At 54.0% G+C, this 19686-nt stretch overlaps 3 protein-coding genes across 4 annotated transcripts; 2 read left to right on the top strand and 1 right to left on the bottom strand.

Annotated features, from left to right (window-relative positions):
• Window positions 1-1523: 1523 nt before the first annotated feature.
• On the bottom strand, window positions 1524-7784 carry LOC149284140 (F-box only protein 42-like). The gene is made up of 9 exons (XM_089497119.1): window positions 7559-7784; window positions 6153-6269; window positions 5554-5688; window positions 3955-4108; window positions 3726-3836; window positions 3503-3599; window positions 3310-3366; window positions 3041-3157; window positions 1524-2588 (listed from the first exon to the last, which is right to left on the bottom strand). Exons 1-9 carry the CDS (start codon window positions 7782-7784, stop codon window positions 1524-1526), a joined length of 2079 nt encoding a protein of 692 aa, XP_089353245.1.
• Window positions 7785-10647: 2863 nt separating this feature from the next.
• LOC149284139 (SUZ RNA-binding domain-containing) lies at window positions 10648-13077 on the top strand. 2 transcript variants are annotated; one of them, XM_089497121.1, is made up of 4 exons: window positions 10648-10698; window positions 11546-11595; window positions 12377-12628; window positions 12975-13077. In XM_089497121.1, the coding sequence occupies exons 1-4, from the start codon at window positions 10648-10650 to the stop codon at window positions 13075-13077; spliced, it is 456 nt and encodes a 151-aa protein (XP_089353247.1). The 2 variants fall into 2 exon arrangements, with proteins under 2 accessions (XP_089353247.1, XP_089353246.1); XM_089497120.1 differs by having other exon boundaries at window positions 12374-12628.
• A 2328-nt stretch (window positions 13078-15405) lies between these two features.
• Window positions 15406-17356, top strand: LOC149284138 (adaptin ear-binding coat-associated protein 2-like). The gene is made up of 8 exons (XM_089497117.1): window positions 15406-15497; window positions 15575-15675; window positions 16161-16265; window positions 16336-16417; window positions 16531-16639; window positions 16889-17027; window positions 17113-17206; window positions 17314-17356. The coding sequence occupies exons 1-8, from the start codon at window positions 15406-15408 to the stop codon at window positions 17354-17356; spliced, it is 765 nt and encodes a 254-aa protein (XP_089353243.1).
• Window positions 17357-19686: the final 2330 nt, after the last annotated feature.

Below are 19686 nucleotides of genomic sequence, written 5' to 3'. Positions count from 1 at the left end.
CACCAATGTATTGTATAGTCATGTAATATGTGTTACACACCGATGTATTGTACAGTCATGTAATATGTGTTACACACCGATGTATTGTACAGTCATGTAATATGTGTTACACACCGATGTATTGTACAGTCATGTAATATGTGGTACAGTTGTGTCATATGCGTGACACACCAATGTATTGTACAGTCATGTAATATGTTACACACCAATGTATTGTACAGAAATATATGTGTTACACACCACTGTATTATACACTCATGTGATATGTTACACACCGATGTATTGTACTGTCATGTAATATGTGTTACACACCGATGTATTGTACTGTCATGTAATATGTGTCCACACTGCTCAGCAACTCAACTCACAGTAATTTATAACATTCATATTTGGGCTGCTGAAAGTTAGGGGAGGTGGAGGTTTGTTTTGGGACAGTTACGATTAATGGCATCTTTAGGGTTAATTTAATGGTGAGGACTGAGGAGTTAATTTAATAAGGTTAATTTAAGGTGCAGTGAGAGGTAAAGGGGTGCAAACTAAAGGGAATCTAAATCCTGGGGGCAGTGAAGATTAATACTGTATTTATTTATAAAAGTATAATTGTGTCAGGGTGCTGTGACCGGATGACTTGAATAAGCTCTGAAGTCTGAATCAATGACCTGATGACTCAGTGAACTGGTGATTCAGAGTTGCTCTGAACGGTTCTTTGAGTCAGTAAACTGGTGACTCAGAGCTGCTCTGAACAGTTATTCAAATCAGTGAACTGGTGATTCACAGCTGCTCTGAACGGTTCTTTGAGTCAGTGAACTGGTGATTCAGAGATGCTCTGAACGGTTCTTTGAGTCAGTGAACTGGTGATTCAGAGATGCTCTGAACGGTTCTTTGAGTCAGTGAACTGGTGACTCACAGCTGCTCTATTTAATAGGTCACTGTAAGACACGAATTGCCGAAGTGGCGACAGAAATTCCCAAAATATCACGTTAACGGGTTAAAGAGGTTAATTCTTACAAATCCCTATAAACAGAACAAGGAGAAAATCTTATTTTAGGTTTAAGAACCAAAACAAAGTTCCATCTGTTTATTTGCATGAGTTGAACAAATAGAAATTCCAGTGACGGGGATTACATTCTCCAAACTGTTGATTTTTCTTTTTTGAAACATCAATCGACAAACAGACTCGGGATCTGACAGACAAGTATCTTAATTTATTCACCACCAAACCTCGTTATTCACAAAGCCGGCAAGGCCGACACTTCCACCGTGTGCCTGAAAGTCCTAAACCTCGCACATTACCGGTAATGCCCCCCGCGGAGGTCTACGGGTATTCGCAGCAGGGAGAAGGGTAAATCACAACTGTAACTATGGAAACCTGAAAAAAGGGCAGTTTATTTATTTATTGGTTCATGTCGCCAAATCCAGGGCTAAAACCAGATATAGGGGCGAGTAGTGTAAAACGGATAAAAAGGAGGCAAGAAGGGGGCAGATTTGAGATAAAGATCTCTGTGTCCAGTTACTTCATCACATTATCTCTTGGCTCTTACAAAATACAAGGCATTGGTTTTAGGGTAGTACTTGACGTTTTGTTTCTTGTCCATAAGTCCCCCGAATATGATGAGTTCCCCCCGGCCCTGCACGACCGTGTGCAGACTGGTTTCGGGGGGTCCCACCACCGAGCTGCTGTTGAACACCTTCCACTTTACGCGGCCCTTTTCTCGAGACCCCTGAATGTTCAAGGCGTACATCTGCATGGGTTTGCAGTTCATGCTCTGATACAGCGGTTTGCCGACGTTCAGGGACTGAGGTGGATGGTGTCCTAAACGTCGGGCGATGGGGGGTAAGGAATGCCCATCACTTTGGGCTGGGACTGGACGGGCAGCGGCAAATTCAGCCCCGCTGCCAGGCGAGCCAGGGGAGGAAAGGGTGGGTGGACTAAGCGGGGCGGCCCCACCTTGCGAAGAAGAGGCGGAAGCGGGCGAGGTTGTCATGGCCCTGACAGCCTCCAGTCCCCGTCGGAGGGCTCCGGGCGACACGGCTCCCGACAGGGTTGTTGTGATGTGCGGGGGAGTGTGAGCTCCGTTGGTCTGCTCCGGCGGGATCCTGCTGGCAGAGTCTAACTCCAGCTCCCTTTTTTTCTTTTCCCACGTGTAATCTGCGGCCCCCAGACACAGCTCTTTCTGGTCAGGCAGTGAGCCCCTGCGGACAGGTAGCGAGTGAGGGGCTTTAGCCTCGCATCCTTCTGCGGTAGGTGGGGAAACAACCTGCAGGGGGCTGTCCAGAGGTGCCGCAGGAGACACGCTACCTCCATTAAGGACGGGAGACAATCCATCACCACGTGCCGGGGACAAACTCCCTTCGCGGGAACCGCACGCCGTCTGCCTCTGAGCTCGCGGCCGTAACGTCCCCCATCGACCGTTCACACAGGGGGCTTCGTCCGGGGCTCTGACGGGCGAGTGGGAGCGGTATTCTCGCGTCTCTGGAGCCAGCGAGGGGGGAGTAGCGCTGATCGGAGACGGGCGAGAGTTCAAGCTGGGACTGAGGGGAGCGCGGCCGCTGGGCGCCTGGCTAAAGACCACCACACACTGCCCCACCTGTACCGAAACAAACAAGAGGGTTAATAAATACGGCTGGAAATCTGCGCTTTTACCCCAAGACTTACAAGAAACGGAGAAAATAATATTCCCTGTAAGGAAAGTTCTCGGTAATAACTGCGGCTCCTGGCCCCGGATCCCGGAGACACAAAAGGGTCATAAATTCCCCGGGCCAACCTCTAACACATTACAAAGAAGCCGTCAGCCACCGCCGGTCCACAGCTCACGGCTCCTTCTTATTTTACCAGTTTTTCTGGCAGCCATAGTAGGTGGAGTCAGGAGTGGGGGAGGAGATTTATGGACAGTTATTAACTATGCAGGTTCTGCCTCGAAGGACTGAACTAAACTCTGACAAATCAATATCTGCAACCAATTACACCGATTGCAAAGCGGGTGACGGAATCGCAGTTAGCTGTCCTTCTGTGGCCCCCCCCGTCATGGATAAAGCTTACCCGACACGCCGGATGGCACCACAGCTCGGGGGCTCCGTGCTCCTCGTTCTCCACCTTGAGCTGCTGCCATGTCCAAGGATTTGTGTCCATGTGCAGTAACCAGGCGTCTTTAAAGAGCTGCAAAGACACATGTACAGAATTCACATCACCACCGGGCGGCGCTGCTGCCACATACAGTATCTTATAGAGGGGATACAGACATAACACGCAGCCTGCTTCACGGGGAGGAAAAAGGACCAGTGCACAATACAGCTTCTTGTGATACTTACAGCGTTGGGGCCCCCACACCCTCCCAGGATAAGGATGGTCTGGCTGTCAATCACAATCTGTAAAGTATAAACGCGGCGTTAGAATGGACGATATTACCCTGATGGGTATCGGCCGTTAACTCTTTCAGTGACTGGAGGGGAAAGGCACTCTGCGACTAACTTTACGGAGACATTTGGGACGCGGAGCCGTTACCTGAGACTGTCCGCCTCGGGGGTGAGGGCTGGGACTGGATATGGTGGGCTTCGTCCACGACCACTGCTCCAGATCCAGCACCCAGACATCGTTGCTCCTGGAAGGCAGAGGACACATGTATCACATGACAGGAAGATACTGCAACATGAACACACGTGTTGCACAGACGCCTCACACACCTCACACAACTAACCGCAGCTAGAAAGGAGAAATAATGACTTACATTTGCCGAGAGCCCAGGGAGCCACCGAATACTATCATTTTATCGCCGATGACGCAGGACGAGTGGCCCGCCATGGGAGGAGGCCCGTGGGTGGTCACTATACAGTTCCACCTGGAAGGAAAGGACAGAGATTAGCACGGCTCCGGGTATTTCCTACCCCAGACGGGGCAAATCCGGCAAACGAACACAAGGAATATACTGAAGGGCCCCCAAGCCACGGGGGTCTTACCAGTTCTTGGAAGGCGAGTAGGTGTGGATCTCATCAAAGAAGCGTTCCGGTTGGTGTAAGGGGTAAGGGCTCGGCCGCGTCCAGCCACCAAACAGAACCAGCAGCTCCTTGTAAACCACCAGCGTGGCCCCAGCCTTGGGCGACGGGTAAGAGCCTGCGGTGCAAGAAAGCACATGGGGGGTCAATACCCTCGTTCAACGTCCCATCCACCACGTCCCCAAACATGTAACGCATGGGCTGCATGACACATACATGTCTGATAAGCTGTTTTTAACTGTTCATTAAGGGTTAAATCCGGGGCAGGCCCTGTCTGACGCCAACACATACTGGGAAAAATTCCTCCCCGGTCCTCGCGGGACACGCAGGCACCACAGTCTAAAGCACTGCGGGGAGATCCCAGCACGGGCCGTCCTGCTTGCATACAGGTTTCTTACCGGCTGCGTTATGAGGAAGGGGCAGGAATGACTGCCTGTGTATAGCGGATTGGGGTAGAAATGACAGAGTGGGCTGAATTCCTGAGAATAAAAATATAAACCACGCACGGACAGGGCATTTTCCCTCCTCTTTCCCACAGAATTCCAAAGGCTGTTTGCCCCGAGCTGTGGTCTGTACATCGCCATGGGAACTGCCCGAATCACACTGATAAGGAGCCTGTGAACAATGCAGAGATACGGGGCCGGAGCGGAGAGGCTGAACGTGGACACCTCCTCCCATCACACACAGCCACAGATAAAGTTCTTTAGGCCTGGTGGGGTACGAGACCCCCGGAGCAAATGTCTGCAGAACCCCCACATCCCCCGTCTACTACCCGCCTCTCATCCGGATATTTCTTATCGCCCAGCAGAACACGGGATATACCTGGCGGCGCGAGCATCACTCACAGCCACCAGCCTGGATACCGGCAGAGGGGCCCCTGGCACATTGATGCTTCATGGGGGGGGTCACCCACCTCCCAGCGGTTCCAGTTCAGTTCCCGTATCCCACGGAGTAACATGTTCTAACACGGCTCTGCCGGGCAGCCTTCCAGGCGGAATTAGCGAATTGGAAACCTGCGTGCAGCGGGCCCCTGCCAGGAAGGAGACGGCAGGGTGGGATTTTGGGCAGGGGCCCCTCCCGTGGGATACCTCTGTGCAGCGCATTCTCAGGGTGAGAGCTGGGAATCCGTGCCGCTGCAGGCGGTCCACGTGGCAGCGAAACCCAGCCTGACAAACATCCATAAAATGTGACGGCGAGATCCTCCACATACCAGGGAGGACACATCGGTCTCCCCTCACTTCCGAGACTAATATATGTGCCGGCAGCAACCTTTACGTATCACTGCGCCCTTAACACGCTCCCTCCCGGCAGGTCGCTCCGGTGCAAAGCCAACATCATCTCCGGGGTTACGGCTCTTATTACCAAACCTCGTTCACCGACCGGCAGCAAGAGGATTCCAACGGGTGCATCATCCCCAAAAATCGTCAAAATGCCCCAAAATACAATTTACAACATCTTAAAGTTAAAACGGAACTTGTAAAATAACCCATTAACAGGCCAGACTACGGAGCGCTGTACTCGCCGCAGCCGCGCATGGCATGCGAACTCGCAAACGCCACTCACCCGAGGCCAGGGGTCGGATCCACTCCTTGCTGTTGAGGTCGAGCCTCCATAAGTCGTTGAAGGCTGCGTTGCAGCTGCTCTGCGTGCAGCCCCCGAACACGTACATGGACTGATTGGGGTCGTAATAACATGCACCTAAAAGCCAAAGAACACGATGGAGTCAAAATAACCCCCGATGTACGCAGCGCTGGACCCTCTACCCAAACATCTTCTAAAGGGGCCGGGAGTAAAGTGACGGGAGTAAACAAGGCAATTCCTTGGATGATTTGTGACCCCGCAGGCTCTGTCACCATGATTGATGTGCAGACTCCCGCCAGCCGCAGAGGGTGGGATGCACCCATCCAGCTGTGCATTTTCCGGCCTCCAGCTGCCCACCCAGGGGCCCCACGCTGATAAATCACCCGACTTATCACCCTCCGAGCCGCCAAGAAGACACAATGTGCCTTCACCGGCATAGAAGCCAAGCCCCTCTCAGGAATGGTTAGCCTGTCTGCTGGGGCCGCTAATCCCTCTCATCACGTCTAAACAATCGTCAATCAGCCCCCCCACGGCTACTGCGCCCACCGGGAATGAAGGTCTAAGGGCCACCCGCTACATACTGTGTGAGAAGCGCTGCGTGATCGGGGTTCCTGGGTACGGGTACGTCCGGCTTTCCCACTGGATGTTCCCTTCTTGGACGGCTTTGATAAATCCGTGATAACACTGGTGGGCGACCCCTGGCATAGAAGGAAACGGTAAATCGGGTTTACAGGCTGGATGTATATACAACGAATTTAAAGATTTTAGGAACTAAAGCGACAAATATAATAAAATAATTATAGTCCTAAAAATAAAAAAAATAATAACACTAAATACAAAATAATAATATTAATACAAAATTATAATAACAATTACAAAATATGATATAATTATAGTACTAAAAATAATAACACTAAATACAAAATAATAATATTAATACAAAATTATAATAACAATTATAAAATATGATATAATTATAGTACTAAAAATAATAACACTAAATACAAAATAATAATACAAAATTATAATAATTATCATAAAATTATATAATAATTATAGTACTAAAAATAATAATAACACTAAATACAAAATAATAACAATTATCATAAAATATGATATAATAATTATAGTGCTAAAAATAATAATAACACTAAATACAAAATAATAATAAAAATAAGATAATCATAACAATATAATTATACTAAAAATACTAATAAAACAAAATAATAATAAAAATAAAATAATCATAACAATATAATTATACTAAAAATAATACTAATACTACTACTAATAAAACAAAATTATAATAAAAATAAAACAATAATAAAATGGGGTTCTAATCCAGAAATCGCTCTAAAATGCACTTTTAAACTTTTTCCCCTCTCAAACCCCCCCCCCCGGCTCCCTAAGGATTAACCTTCCGCCCCTTGCTGCCCCGAACATCGTCCCCGCACAGAACGTTTACCCGCCGGCTGCGGAATAAAACAAAGTCAGCGAGTGGCGCAGGCTCCGCGGAGCACCCCCCTGCTGGATGCCGGAGGGGAGGCTGCCGGGCCCCTGCTTTAGCACAGGAATAACCCGCACATCAGGCAGCTGTTCCTTACTCACTTATCTCTACTTTACCCTTAAAAGGAAGCGGACTGGATCGTGGGCCGAGGGCCAGAAAGCAGCATATTCCACAGGAAAAAATACACACAGAAAAAAAAGTGACATGAGTGGGCGGCGAGGAGTCAGCCCCCTGAAAAACCAGCTCAAATACCCCCTTCTTACCCACCCCAGTACAGGGCGGTGTCCACGGAACCCAAGACAGACCGGGGGTCCCAGCAAAGCACTAGTAAAACCAGTCACTTTCTCAAAGCCATCCCAGAATGCTGTCATTTCATCCCAGCGGGGAGGAAAAAGCTTCCATTTTCCATCTGGGGTGGGATAACTGCAGTCACTGGCGGGAGGGGAGAGGCCCGGCGGCGCAGGCTGCCGCCTCGCTTACCTTTGATGAGTCTGTACCACTGCTTGCACACCAGGGCGGCAGTCTTGTGCTCCTGATAGGGGGACAGGAAGGACAGGATGTACTCCAGCACCTCCTCCGGCAGCTCCGACATGCAGCGCTTGTGCCGGGCCGGTGGCTCCTCGTCCTGCTCCATCATTCCGTCTGCTCCGTCCTCCGCGTCGACGGCCATGAACGTGTCGTCCTCGCTGTCCGAGGGGGCGGCCATCGCATGCCACGCACTGCCTGGGGGGACACGCACGTCAGGTATCAGAACCCAAGACACACGGTTTCATGTAAAATATCACCGATTTGGTTAAAGTCCTTACAGAACACAGCTATTAACCCTCTGAACCCCGCTGACGTGGGTTACACGCACACTCGTGCTGTGCCTGCATGGGTTAAACATCACGCTCCATTACATTAACACTTATTCCGTCTCGTCTTCAGAAAAAAACAACGCATTCTCCTGTCCGGACACGCAGCGGCAACGCGAGCCACCGGCGGTGCCAACCCCACACACCTGGACGCTGTCTCCTGATACTGGTACATAAGCGGGACAGCCTCCCAGCAGAGGTGGTAGAGGGTAATACAGTGAGGGTATTAAACATGCAGGGGATTGACACACGGCTCCTGAATCTAAGAAGAGACCAATGATTAAGGTTGGAGTCTTTACAGTCTAGACGGGCCGGATGGGGCCGATCTGCCGTCAGGTTCTAGGTTCCTATCAGGAGAGAAGCTGTCAGCTGGTTACCCGGAGTGGTGGACAGAGATTGCCCCTGTGGCACGGCCGGGGGGGGGTAGAGCCGGTTCATCAGTTCACTGGTTTTGGGGCGTATAATGTAAGGAAGTACCAAGCGGATGGTAATTAGTGGGGAGAAAAGCAGTGATCCTGACGAACGCTTTGATCCTCAGATCCCACCCCTGCCAGGAAGCTGCGTGGGGCAGGTGCAGACCTAACACCCCTGTGTCGACATCTGGGGGAAGCGGGGGGGGGTTAGGACTGTGCCAAACCTCTGGCAATTAGCTCGTTAACGGGTCTACAAGCAGCGCACTCATTCACAGTCTGCAGCAGCTCATCCAACTCCCAGCATCCTCAGCCAATACATTGATAACGTTGTGTCATTAAGGGCCAACCCCAGCAGGTTCCTGCTCCAGCCCTGTATAAAGCATAGGGAAAACCCCTATAATGTAGAGCCCCATCATGCCCTGGGGACAGACTCGCAGTGCCATCATCCCCAGGTAACAGGCACACAGTCCCATCATCCCCGGGGGGACTGGCATGTAGTCCCATCATCCCCGGGGGGACGGGCACTCAGTCCCATCATCCCCCGGGGACGGGCACACAGTCCCATCATCCCCCGGGGACGGGCACACAGTCCCATCATCCCCCGGGGACGGGCACACAGTCCCATCATCCCCCGGGGACGGGCACACAGTCCCATCATCCCCCGGGGAATGGCACACAGTCCCATCATCCCCCGGGGACGGGCACACAGTCCCATCATCCCCCGGGGACGGGCACACAGTCCCATCATACCCCGGAAGGTCCCTGCTGTGATGAATGGGCAAACAGAAGCCTGTGCTGCGCCAGCTGCTTCGCTCTATAACTCCCATGAAGCTCGGTCAGTCTTAGGCCAAGCACTCGGCCTCACCTGCTCACGGCGCGGCCCCCCAGTCTCACAGGCCGGGTTCCTCCTGTCTCCGGGGTCCTTCCTGGCCAGGCTCGCCCTGAACCTCCCTTGTCACTGAGCCACCATCTTCCAACAGCACCAGCGGCAGAGTGGAGCGAGCCGACGGGAGCGCGCGCGCACTGGTTACGCACACGCTGTGTGCGTGTCCGACAACAGACGCCATATTGTGAAGGTCCTAGTGTGAGAATGCACCAGCGCTACCAATGACGCCATGTTGTGAAGGTCATTCTGTTGTCTTAAGTTTGAATATTGTTTCAGTCAATGTGCTTTTATTAAAAAGTATATGTTATATTTACATTATTGGGAGTAACATGCTGCTGATTGGGAGCGTTCTTCCCGGGTATTCCAACTTTCTAACCCCAGAAGCCAAAGTCTGGATCACTTGATTAAAACCTAAAGTTCACGTCATCCGTGCACAAGGCTCACACTGGGGCGCAGGGTTGTTGCCTTTTATTTTAGCAGATGGCAACATAGCACCAGGCCAAAGCGCATCATGGAAGCAGTCATACCATGGCTGACAGGTGGCAGCTTTATATTAGTGGGACGCTGGGTGGTCACTAGCTGGAAAAATCCAGAGCGTGAGAGCAAAAAGGGGACACTCCCAGCTCCTAGGGGGGCTCGGGGTTCAATGAGCAGGGGGACCCCGCGGACCTAAACATTCATAACGGGGAAGGCGTAGGTTTCACAAACTAAGGTTTCCGGCTACTGGTTTAGGAGACATGGGCCTCCCCCAGAGCTCATGCGCGGATCTAACATGATGGGAATGAGGCGTTGTAAAAACGGGTGAGCACTGCAGTATTTTAGGAATTGTTTTAAATTGCAACAATATTGGAAACATCTGAATGAAAAAATCCTGAATGACTGAGTGCGTATAGAACAAATATCAAAATTTAAAAGTATATACTCAGCAAATCGCTCCCCGCTTCTCACCAACTCATATGCTTCCCGCCATTTTATGAGTGGAAAGAAGATTTGGGAGGCATAGTTCCGGAGCAGATCCAAACAAACTTTATAGATCCATCACAGATTGTGAATAAACTTTACGGCAATGTCAATGAGCATCAGCTTCCAAATAGGGTAAAATAATTATTAAATATAATACTGCATAAACACACATTTGAAGCCATTGTGCCAAATTATGTATCCTGTTCAGAAATTTTACAGGATAACAGAGTTCTCTAACATGAATCTGATTCTCATGGTCTGTTCCAGCTGGGGATACAAAGATGGCTGCCCTCTGCTTCCGGCGGACACTGGGGGGGAAACCATCATGGCGGAGTTCCACCTGCGTTGCGCGAATCGTGCACGCGCCTAGAGGTGTGCGTGCTTACTTCCGCACTGCGCAGGCGCAGTAAAGCGCGGTGCTCGGCCTGGTTTCCGGTGGCGGCTGAGCGGAAAATGGAAGAAGATGAGGTCGCGGAGAGCTGGGAGGATGCTGCGGACAGCGGGGTGAGTGGCGGCGGCTGCTGCGGGGCTGTACGGGGCGATCAAGGGCCTCGGCGCGGTACCGGGGTACACACTGTGGTGGGGTATCAGGCGCTTGGCCCAGGGACTCTGTGGGGTTCTTTCGGTTCGCATGGCGGCGCCGGATTGTTTGCTCCACCCACGGAGCAGCACCATGGCTGTTTGCCCCGGTTTTGTGTCTCAGGGCTCCAGGTCTGACCTTTGGCCCCTGCATGGTTTTGTCCCAGAGCACGTGGGGGCGAAAGGTCAGTATGGCTTCTCCTGTGACCCATAGGTTCTGCATTAAGTAGATGCCCTCATGCCCCACTTCAATCAGTTGGTGCCCCCCAACCCTTACTGCCACATGCATTAATGCCCCAGCCCCCCGGGTACTTTTACAGTAATCTACGCTCTGCATGCGCGACTTCTAGTGATCGTTTCCCAGGGGTTGTTGGGGCGCCGTGTGATATGCCCCAAGCAGTGGTTATTAATACCTGCGCGTATTCTGTGTGCTGACACGGCACGGAGCGGGGGCTGCATTGCTGATCGTCTGCCAAACTCTGTGGACATCTGACACCCGGGGTCCGATCGCCCCGTCCCTCGAAGCCTCTCTGATTTATGCCGCAAACTCCGGGAATGTGAGGGGCTAAAAATCACTAAAACAAACACGGCTCGGGGGGCGACCTGCGTGACTTATTGGAAACCGCTAGCTGGTGGGGTACAAGAGCCATAAATGTTACCCCGGCTGTTATCCTGCGTGTTAGCTGGGGGCCGGTGGCTTCTGGATGTCCTATTATTAGTCAATTGGTTATGAAACGGTGATTTATTTTCTCGCGTATCTTTGTTTTCCCAGGAAATAGAAAGAAGGTTAGAGAAGAAGCTAAAAATCGCTCAACGAGAAAGGTAAGAGAAAGATGTAGCGGAACATGCGCTGTCTGTGCAGTTAAATGGCGTGGGGCCACAGGGGTGGAGTGCGCCTCAGGGTGGGAGGTTTGGGGGCGGCTAGAGTGTGCCGCAGGGTGGGAGGTTTGGGGGGTGGAGTGTGCCGCAGGGTGGGAGGTTTGGGGGGTGGAGTGTGCCGCAGGGTGGGAGGTTTGGGGGGTGGAGTGTGCCGCAGGGTGGGAGGTTTGGGGGGGTGGAGTGTGCCGCAGGGTGGGAGGTTTGGGGGGTGGAGTGTGCCGCAGGGTGGGAGGTTTGGGGGGTGGAGTGTGCCGCAGGGTGGGAGGTTTGGGGGGGTGGAGTGCGCCGCAGGGTGGGAGGTTTGGGGGGGTGGAGTGTGCCGCAGGGTGGGAGGTTTGGGGGGGTGGAGTGTGCCGCAGGGTGGGAGGTTTGGGGGGGTGGAGTGTGCCGCAGGGTGGGAGGTTTGGGGGGGTGGAGTGTGCCGCAGGGTGGGAGGTTTGGGGGGGTGGAGTGTGCCGCAGGATGGGAGGTTTGGGGGGTGGAGTGTGCCGCAGGGTGGGAGGTTTGGGGGGGTGGAGTGCGCCGCAGGGTGGGAGGTTTGGGGGGGTGGAGTGTGCCGCAGGGTGGGAGGTTTGGGGGGGTAGAGTGTGCCGCAGGGTGGGAGGTTTGGGGGCGGCTAGAGTGAGAAGCTGTTCTCTGAATGGTCTTTGCTCGGCTATAGTATTAGGCGTTTCGGCGCCGTCCTCTCTGCCATTCATAAGCCTCGATTTCCTGTTCCCAGCAGGAAGTCCAAGTCTCCACCTAAGGTCCCCGTGGTTATCCAAGACGACTCCCTTCCATCCGGTCCCCCTCCCCAGATCCGAATTCTAAAGAGGCCTACAAGCAACGGCTTGGCGAGCAACGCGAACGCCAGCAGCCGGCCCTCGGCGCCCGTCAAGACCTTGGCGCAGAGGGAAGCGGAGTACGCGGAGGCACGCAAGCGGATTTTAGGAAGCGCCAGTCCCGAGGAGGAGCCGGAGAAGCCTGTGGTGGAGAGGTAACAGACAACCGGGGCAAGGATACTGCTTTGCTCTTTTGCCCAAAAGTGTTGAAAAGGCTGCCATGTTCCTCAGCCAAAAGCGGCTGTGATGCATGGAGTGGAACCTCCGCAGCTCGTGAAGTGGCTGCCCTGTCCTGTAACACGGCTCATGGAACCGTGCATTGCGGAGTCTCTGGGGGTTTGGAGGCTTGTGGCAGAATAGATCACAGCCCTGCATATCAGGTACAGCTTGGCGCGGGAACGTCTGCATGTTTTGTTGTTTGTGTGTTTTTTTGTTTTTATGATGGAGGCGCCGTGTTCGATTCTCATGTCCCCTCGGTAATCCCGTTTATGTTTCTGACAGGCCTTCGCGAATCAATCAGTCTGAGGACATCAGACAGCCGAACAACGTGATCCGGCAGCCGCTGGGTCCCGACGGATCACAAGGCTTCCGCCAGCGCAGATAGACGCGATGGAGTGATGCTGCCCTGTCACACCAATGGCCCTGAGCGGAGGGGACCACCTCATTAACTTGCACTTTGATGCCCTTTTTGCTCCGCCCACTGTGACCTTAAACCCTGCGCACTGTGACCCTCTACCGCCACCCATCCTCTCCGACCACTGTGATTGGCACAGCGCCGCAGGCCGCCCGCCTCTTAACACCAGGGACAGCGTGTCTGCGCTTGTGCAAAATGGGAAGGGAGGGTGGTGAGGAACGCCTGTCGGCACAGACGGGGTGCCACGTGCCTGCAACTGCCACTGAAGTTCTCTCCAGCAATAATGTTTCTAACAGTTAGTGGGGTCTCCAGCGGGGGATGTGGGTTTCCGATCTGGCGCTCGATTGCAGATGATATTTTTCTTAGAGCTGCCTGTAACCTGAATCCCTCCCCAGAGGAGCCTCCGTTCCGCTTCCTTTAGCTCTGGCGTAGCGCGCATGGAGACAGTTTTAAGAGAAAACCACTTTGTTTTAACAGCCAACAGTAGAGCGTAAAAGTGTAAAATCCCACTGAACTGTATAGGGCGTAGAGTAGCGGTGACGGGGGAAGCCCTCCGGTTTCTGGGCACGTATTATGATGGCTTTTGGAGATTGGTCCCCCCGCCGTGGCTTCAGGCTGTTGGGGGGCGCTTGGTTAGAATTGCCCCTGTGTGTGTGTGTGAGAGGAGGGGTATAAGCTGTGGGTGTGTGCATGAGCTACTAACCAGCATGGCTTGGGGGGGAGAGCAGGCTGGGACCGGCCCCGTCGCTCCCCTCGCTGCTTCAGTGTTCTGCTGGTCTGATCTAGCGTGGGTCTTGGACTGAAGGATTATGGGACGGCATCGTTGGGACGGAGACTTTCTCCCCGCAGCCCGGGCTGTCCGTGAGCGCGGAGATCGTGGAATCCGGAGAGGGTGGAGGCGGCAGCCGGTGGGCGCGGGCAGTCTGCGTTTCAGCCTCTCCTGGAGTGGACGGAATAGCCCAGGACTGGCCCCGTGTGAAGGGCCCTTATTCTGAATGCAGTAATAGGTGGGGCCGGGCTTGCTAACCCGTCTAGGGCCGCCGGGGCCTGCACCATGCGCAGGAATGTGGTGCTGGCCCCTCCGGACCTGGAGCGGAGAGCCGTCCGAGAGACCCGGAGGTCGACGTTCTGGGCGGCTGTAGGACGGTACCTCCTGCTCGCGGGCGACGATTATCGCTGTACCGGATATACATTTACTTTTAGAAATCAGAACATTGGGAACGAACCATGCTAAATAAAGATGATGAAAACGGTCTGTTCTGTGGCGTCTTTCTTAAGCTGCCGGGTGCCGATAATTTATACGTTTCTATTGTATAAACCCGATGACGTTGTCATAGCAACGTGAGCGGAAGGCGTGCGCTTATCTACCTTCGGAACAAGTAGGGTGTTTCTGAGCTATAAGATGGCTAGGATTCATTAAATGGGCACAGAGTGGTAGAGGCTCCCGTGCAATGCCTTTCTGTGGGTGAAACATGGCAGTCTCCCTGGTTCTGGCAGTGGGCACAGACTGGTATGAGCTCATGGGGTGGGCACAGAATGGTATCTCCCATGCATGGTGGACATGGGGTAGTACTGTCCTGGGTGGTGGGCACAGAATGGTATCTCCTATGTATAGTGGGTACGGGGTGGTATTGTCCTGTGCGGTGGGCACAGAATGGTATCTCCCATGTATGGTGGGCACGGGGTGGTATTGTCCTGTGTGGTGGGCACAGCATGGTATCTCCCATGTATGGTGGGCACGGGGTGGTATTGTCCTGTGTGGTAGGCACAGAATGGTATCTCCTATGTATGGTGGGCACGGGGTGGTATTGTCCTGTGTGGTGGGCACAGAATGGTATCTCCCATGTATAGTGGGTACGGGGTGGTATTGTCCTGTGTGGTGGGCACAGAATGGTATCTCCCATGTATAGTGGGTACGGGGTGGTATTGTCCTGTGTGGTGGGCACAGAATGGTATCTCCCATGTATAGTGGGTACGGGGTGGTATTGTCCTGTGTGGTGGGCACAGAATGGTATCTCCCATGTATAGTGGGTACGGGGTGGTATTGTCCTGTGTGGTGGGCACAGAATGGTATCTCCCATGTATGGTGGGCACGGGGTAGTATTGTCCTGTGTGGAGGGCACGGAATGGTATCTCCCATGTATGGTGGGCACGGAAGCGGAGCCCCGTGAATGAGATGTCGGGAGCGACCCCTCTATCTGCTAAACTCGATGGTTTTGCCTCAGGGCCGCTCTCTCCTCCTCACCAGTGAGTACAGAGTACTCAGCTGACTGATCCGGAAGTCCTGGGTGTACCAAAATGGCGGACAGCGATTACGAGTCGGTGGTATGCGTCAAGCCGGAAGTGCACGTTTACCGGATCCCTCCCCGGGCCTCCAACCGAGGATACCGGTACGTAATAGAGCCCGAGGCCCTTCTTCAGGGTCGGCCGGGGACGGGTCCGTCTGACTATGTGTCTGTCCCCCCAGGGCCGCCGAATGGCAGCTGGATCAACCGGCATGGAGCGGCCGCCTGCGGATCACAGCCCGGGGCAAGATGGCCTACATCAAGCTGGAGGACAAGACCACGGGTACCGGGGGCTGCGGGCACCTGGGGCGGAGGGAGCAGGGAGAGGTGTGGGCTTAGTTACATATACACCTGTGTACATGCAGCATGCTACGCAACAGAGCAGGGTGGAGCCTTGTCTATAAAGCCCTATCCATAAAGGCAAATTTCCATGGAAACCAAAGACTTTCCTGCTGAATGACATCATGATCGGACCCTGAGATATGGCGGCGGGGGCATATCAGTGGCCTTCGTGCCCCCAGGTGTAAAATGCAGGATGCCCTGCCGGTCACCGCACCCGGCCCCTCAGGGCACCCCGAATGTCATGTTAATGGCGGCACGGACAGGCTGCGTTCAGGTGCTGCATGATAATGTATTGTGAACATGCGCAGCGTGCCCCCCGCGCTCACAGAGACCTGACAGGCGGCCCCTAAGTGACCGGAGCACCCCTCGGGGTAACAGTGCAGGAACACGGGGTATTTCTGTGTAACGCGTGGCTCTTTGTTTCAGGGGAGCTTTTTGCGCAGGCCCCCGTGGAGCAGTTCCCGGGCATCGCCGTGGAGAGCGTGGCCGATTCCAGTCGATATTTTGTAATTTGCGTCGAGGACGGGAGCGGTAAGTCTGCTAAATGGCGCGTTTGTCGCGACCCCCAGCCGCCCCGGTCTGACCTCTCCGCTTCCCGCAGGGCGACGGGCGTTCCTCGGCGTCGGGTTTGCGGATCGCGGCGATGCGTTTGACTTCAACGTTGCTCTGCAGGATCACTTCAAGTGAGTGTCGCCCGGGCCGCAGGGTTCTGATACACGCCGGGCGGGGGAGGGGATCGGGCCCGGGGGGGGCGGTTATGATGTAAGATGTCGATAAAGATGTTTTCCTCTTCCAGGTGGGTCAAACAGCAGACGGAGTTCGCAAAACAAGCGCAGAACCCCGACTCGGGGCCCAAGCTGGACCTGGGCTTCAAGGAGGGACAGACCATCAAACTGAACATCGCGGTACCGTGCTTCTCTCTCTCTGTCGCCCTATCATTTCCTCCTTGTGATGTCATCTACGTAGATTATAACTCTGACATCACCGTGCTCCCGGCAGACCCCGCGCACCCACAGCAACTCTGGTGCAGGGACTGCCCGGGGCCCCCGGCCGTTCTTTAGTTTGGGCTCCCCTGTGAGTTTTAAGTCCGGGGGCTTTGACGTCCTATTTAGTGGTTCAGTCCCACCGTCTGACAATATTCCCTTTAACGACAGAATATCAAAAAGAAGGAAGGAGCGAAACCGCGGCCTTTGAGCGGTGCGGGGCCAAACCTGCTGCCGCCACCGCCGGGAGGGAAAGCGCCGGGCGCCGTACCGGTGCAGCACAGCCCGCCGCAGCCCGCGGGGGACTCAGGTGAGCGGCCCCCGGATCTCTGTGTGCGGCCCCCGGTACCGTGTACCATGTACTTCCTGCTTTCTAAATGCTTCTTCTTCTGCAGGGACAGGGCTGCTTGTGGCCCTCGGAGCCACATCTTCCTGGGCTGAGCCGGTGGCTGCTGCGGACACGTGGGGAGACTTCACTAAAGCGTCCAGGTGGGTTTGGATGCGTGGGGGGGGGGCTTGTCGTCCTGCAGCGCGGGGGGGGGCTTGTCGTGGGGTAAGGGAGAGCTCCGCATTATATCCGTCTTGTGTTCCCGCAGCTCTGGTTCTGGACAGCCCAGCACGGACTGGGTGAAGTTCTGAGAAGCCAGGTGAAGAAGAGTGCCCTCAACATCTTATGAAGGGGAGACCTCTGAGCCCTCTGTGATCACCAGCCAGAAAAGCAGAGAATTAATATTCCAAAGTGCAATCGGGACATTGGCTCCGGACGACCCCAACGTATTATTCCTCCCCCTCACTGTTATCTGCGGCAGCAGGACACCGGCACTCGTGAGTCCACCCCCCCTCATCCCGGTATCCAGCAGCCTCTGCGGAGCTGGACTGCCACTTTTTGGACCGCGTTCCCGATCCGGTGAGAGTCGGCGCCGTGTCCGATGGAATCTGCTGGTGTTTTGCTTGCAGGTGACTTTTTTGCGACTAACCCCCTGCCCCCCCCCCACCGGCTGCACTCATTCATGCGATGGTTTCCTAGGCTCCTGTCACGTGGGAAGCGCATGCCCAGCGTGGCTGCAGACGTGGGTCGTTCAGGGGCCGGCTGCCTATGGGGGGGGGCGAAATAACGTGAGAAGCTGCATGACTCCCCCAATTGCCGCCTCAGGGACTGCGTTGGTTTCTAATGTTGTTTTCCTGCATGGCGTTAAAGGCTCCTGTGCCGCGCATGCTGCGACTTTCTCCCCGTATTACATCTCCCAAGTTTGTTGCCCACGGGCTTTAACGGAGTTTCTCATCCCGTGTACTCCGTGTGCATTAAATACCCTACATTCCTGGGCCGGGGGGGGGGGGATGCGCGCCGTGCCCCCTCATCGCATTGTGGTGGGCAGAGCCACGCATGTTTCCCCAGCTCCTGCTTCGCCGTTTTATGCCGCGCTTGCTTTAGATGGGGCTGCTGTCGGCGTGCAGTACCTCCATTAGCCAGCGGAGGGCGCTCTGTCACTGTAGGGTAACGTACCTGCAGGGTTACATCGATCCCCAGCGGATCCCCCCCTCCTGTACCAAAGATAATGCGGCCGCAGGATCCGTTCTAAGATCCATCGCATGCAGATCACTTTGCACGCACATAATCAGAGGGGCGCCTCGTTTACCCAAAGGGCTCCGCGTGGGGGGGACCCCCGGGGTGGGACGGGACGGCCCCCCGGCAGCGCCCCCCCTCGTGGTCTCGTCTGTTTTTAGAATTATCAGAATATATTGATTTTAGGGTTTCTAGACGTTCTATTTATAGCTCCGCATTCTATTTTTGGTGCTTAGTTTTCTCGTCTTTTCTCCAAGAATCTGACAATCGTTTGTGATACTAAAGAAAATGTCTAATAAAGTTGGGAAGGAAGGGGCCCCGTGTGCCACCGCTTCGTCTTTTTGGGGGACCCGGGGGGGGAGGGGTTCTGTGGGGTCCGTAAAGCTGATGGTTCAGCAGTCTGTGGCCCTAATGAAGCGGTTCGGTCCCCTAGGCTCCTGGGCGTTCTGTCCCTGAAGAGGTTAAAACCTTCCAAAGAAATCTAAAGAGACAGTCCTGTGATTGATTGGGAGATTGCTTAGCAACGGCCCCAGCTAACACTCGCACTCACACTCGCACACTCTCACTCGCTTACATATGCGCACACGCACGCTCACTCGCTGTGTTTACAGCCGCAGACAGCTCGGTGTTAAGAGGCTTAGCGGCAGGAAGCGACGCCGTGGCCCCGGGATTAGTGAGCACTCAGACTCGCCGCAGCTTTGTTCTCTCGTTGGCCGTCGCTACCTGGTTACCGGGACAAAAGGTGTTTAATTTACAGGGGCAGGGCCGGCCCTCACCTGGCTGCACGGAGCACATAAGGCTCAGGACCGGCCCTCCGGGTGCAGCTCTAACCGACGGACGCGCCATAGCAACAGGTAGGAGCCCGTCCGCGGGGCACGGAAATCTGCACCCCCTGATACACCCCCCCCCGCACTGCTATACCCCCCCATTATACCCCTCTGATTTACCCCCACTATATACTGACCTTATACACCCCGCACTGATATGCCCCCCCATTATACCGCTCTGATTTACCCCCACCATATACTGACCTCATACACCCCTCTTATACACCCCGCACTGAAATACCCCCCCCATTATACCCCTCTGATTTACCCCCACTATATACCCCTCTGATCTTGTGCCAGTAATAAGAGGAATATTGGTGTATTTTCAATTGACTTTTATTTAAGCCGGAGACCCTGCGGCCGTGCGGTGAGTAGCGGGTATGTTAACGTGTATTCATACATGTGTGTGCGTGTAACCGGTCACAGCTGTTAATGCGTCTTTAGGAATGGAACTTCTCTGTGCTCTAAAACCACGTCTGAGTATCACCTGCCTGAGATTTGGTTAATTTACGGAGAGGGTGGTAGAAAAGTGGAACAGCCTCCCAGCAGAAGTGGTAGCGGGTAATACAGTGAGGGGA

This window comes from Sceloporus occidentalis, unplaced genomic scaffold, assembly GCF_023333645.1.
Source record: "Sceloporus occidentalis isolate IW3139 unplaced genomic scaffold, rSceOcc1.0.p SCAF_98, whole genome shotgun sequence".
NCBI lineage: Eukaryota > Metazoa > Chordata > Lepidosauria > Squamata > Phrynosomatidae > Sceloporus > Sceloporus occidentalis.
The sequence above is the reverse complement of the archived record's forward strand: the minus strand, read 5'-3'. Positions and strand labels throughout refer to the sequence as shown.

What these genes read in the sequence shown, in the direction of transcription:
- LOC149284140 (XM_089497119.1), bottom strand. Translation starts at nt 7,784, where the DNA reads ATGGCCGCCCCCTCGGACAGCGAGGACGACACGTTCATGGCCGTCGAC. An exon ending in TCCCTGGGCTCTCGGCAAAT is followed by an intron (nt 3,600 to 3,725) that starts GTAAGTCATTAT and finishes TCTGCCTTCCAG; the next exon opens with GAGCAACGATGTCTGGGTGC. An exon ending in CCCGAGGCGGACAGTCTCAG is followed by an intron (nt 3,367 to 3,502) that starts GTAACGGCTCCG and finishes TATACTTTACAG; the next exon opens with ATTGTGATTGACAGCCAGAC.
- LOC149284138 (XM_089497117.1), top strand. Translation starts at nt 15,406, where the DNA reads ATGGCGGACAGCGATTACGAGTCGGTGGTATGCGTCAAGCCGGAAGTG. An exon ending in GCTGGAGGACAAGACCACGG is followed by an intron (nt 15,676 to 16,160) that starts GTACCGGGGGCT and finishes TCTTTGTTTCAG; the next exon opens with GGGAGCTTTTTGCGCAGGCC. An exon ending in GACTTCACTAAAGCGTCCAG is followed by an intron (nt 17,207 to 17,313) that starts GTGGGTTTGGAT and finishes GTGTTCCCGCAG; the next exon opens with CTCTGGTTCTGGACAGCCCA.
- LOC149284139 (XM_089497120.1), top strand. Translation starts at nt 10,648, where the DNA reads ATGGAAGAAGATGAGGTCGCGGAGAGCTGGGAGGATGCTGCGGACAGC. An exon ending in AGGATGCTGCGGACAGCGGG is followed by an intron (nt 10,699 to 11,545) that starts GTGAGTGGCGGC and finishes TTGTTTTCCCAG; the next exon opens with GAAATAGAAAGAAGGTTAGA. An exon ending in AAAATCGCTCAACGAGAAAG is followed by an intron (nt 11,596 to 12,373) that starts GTAAGAGAAAGA and finishes TCCTGTTCCCAG; the next exon opens with CAGGAAGTCCAAGTCTCCAC.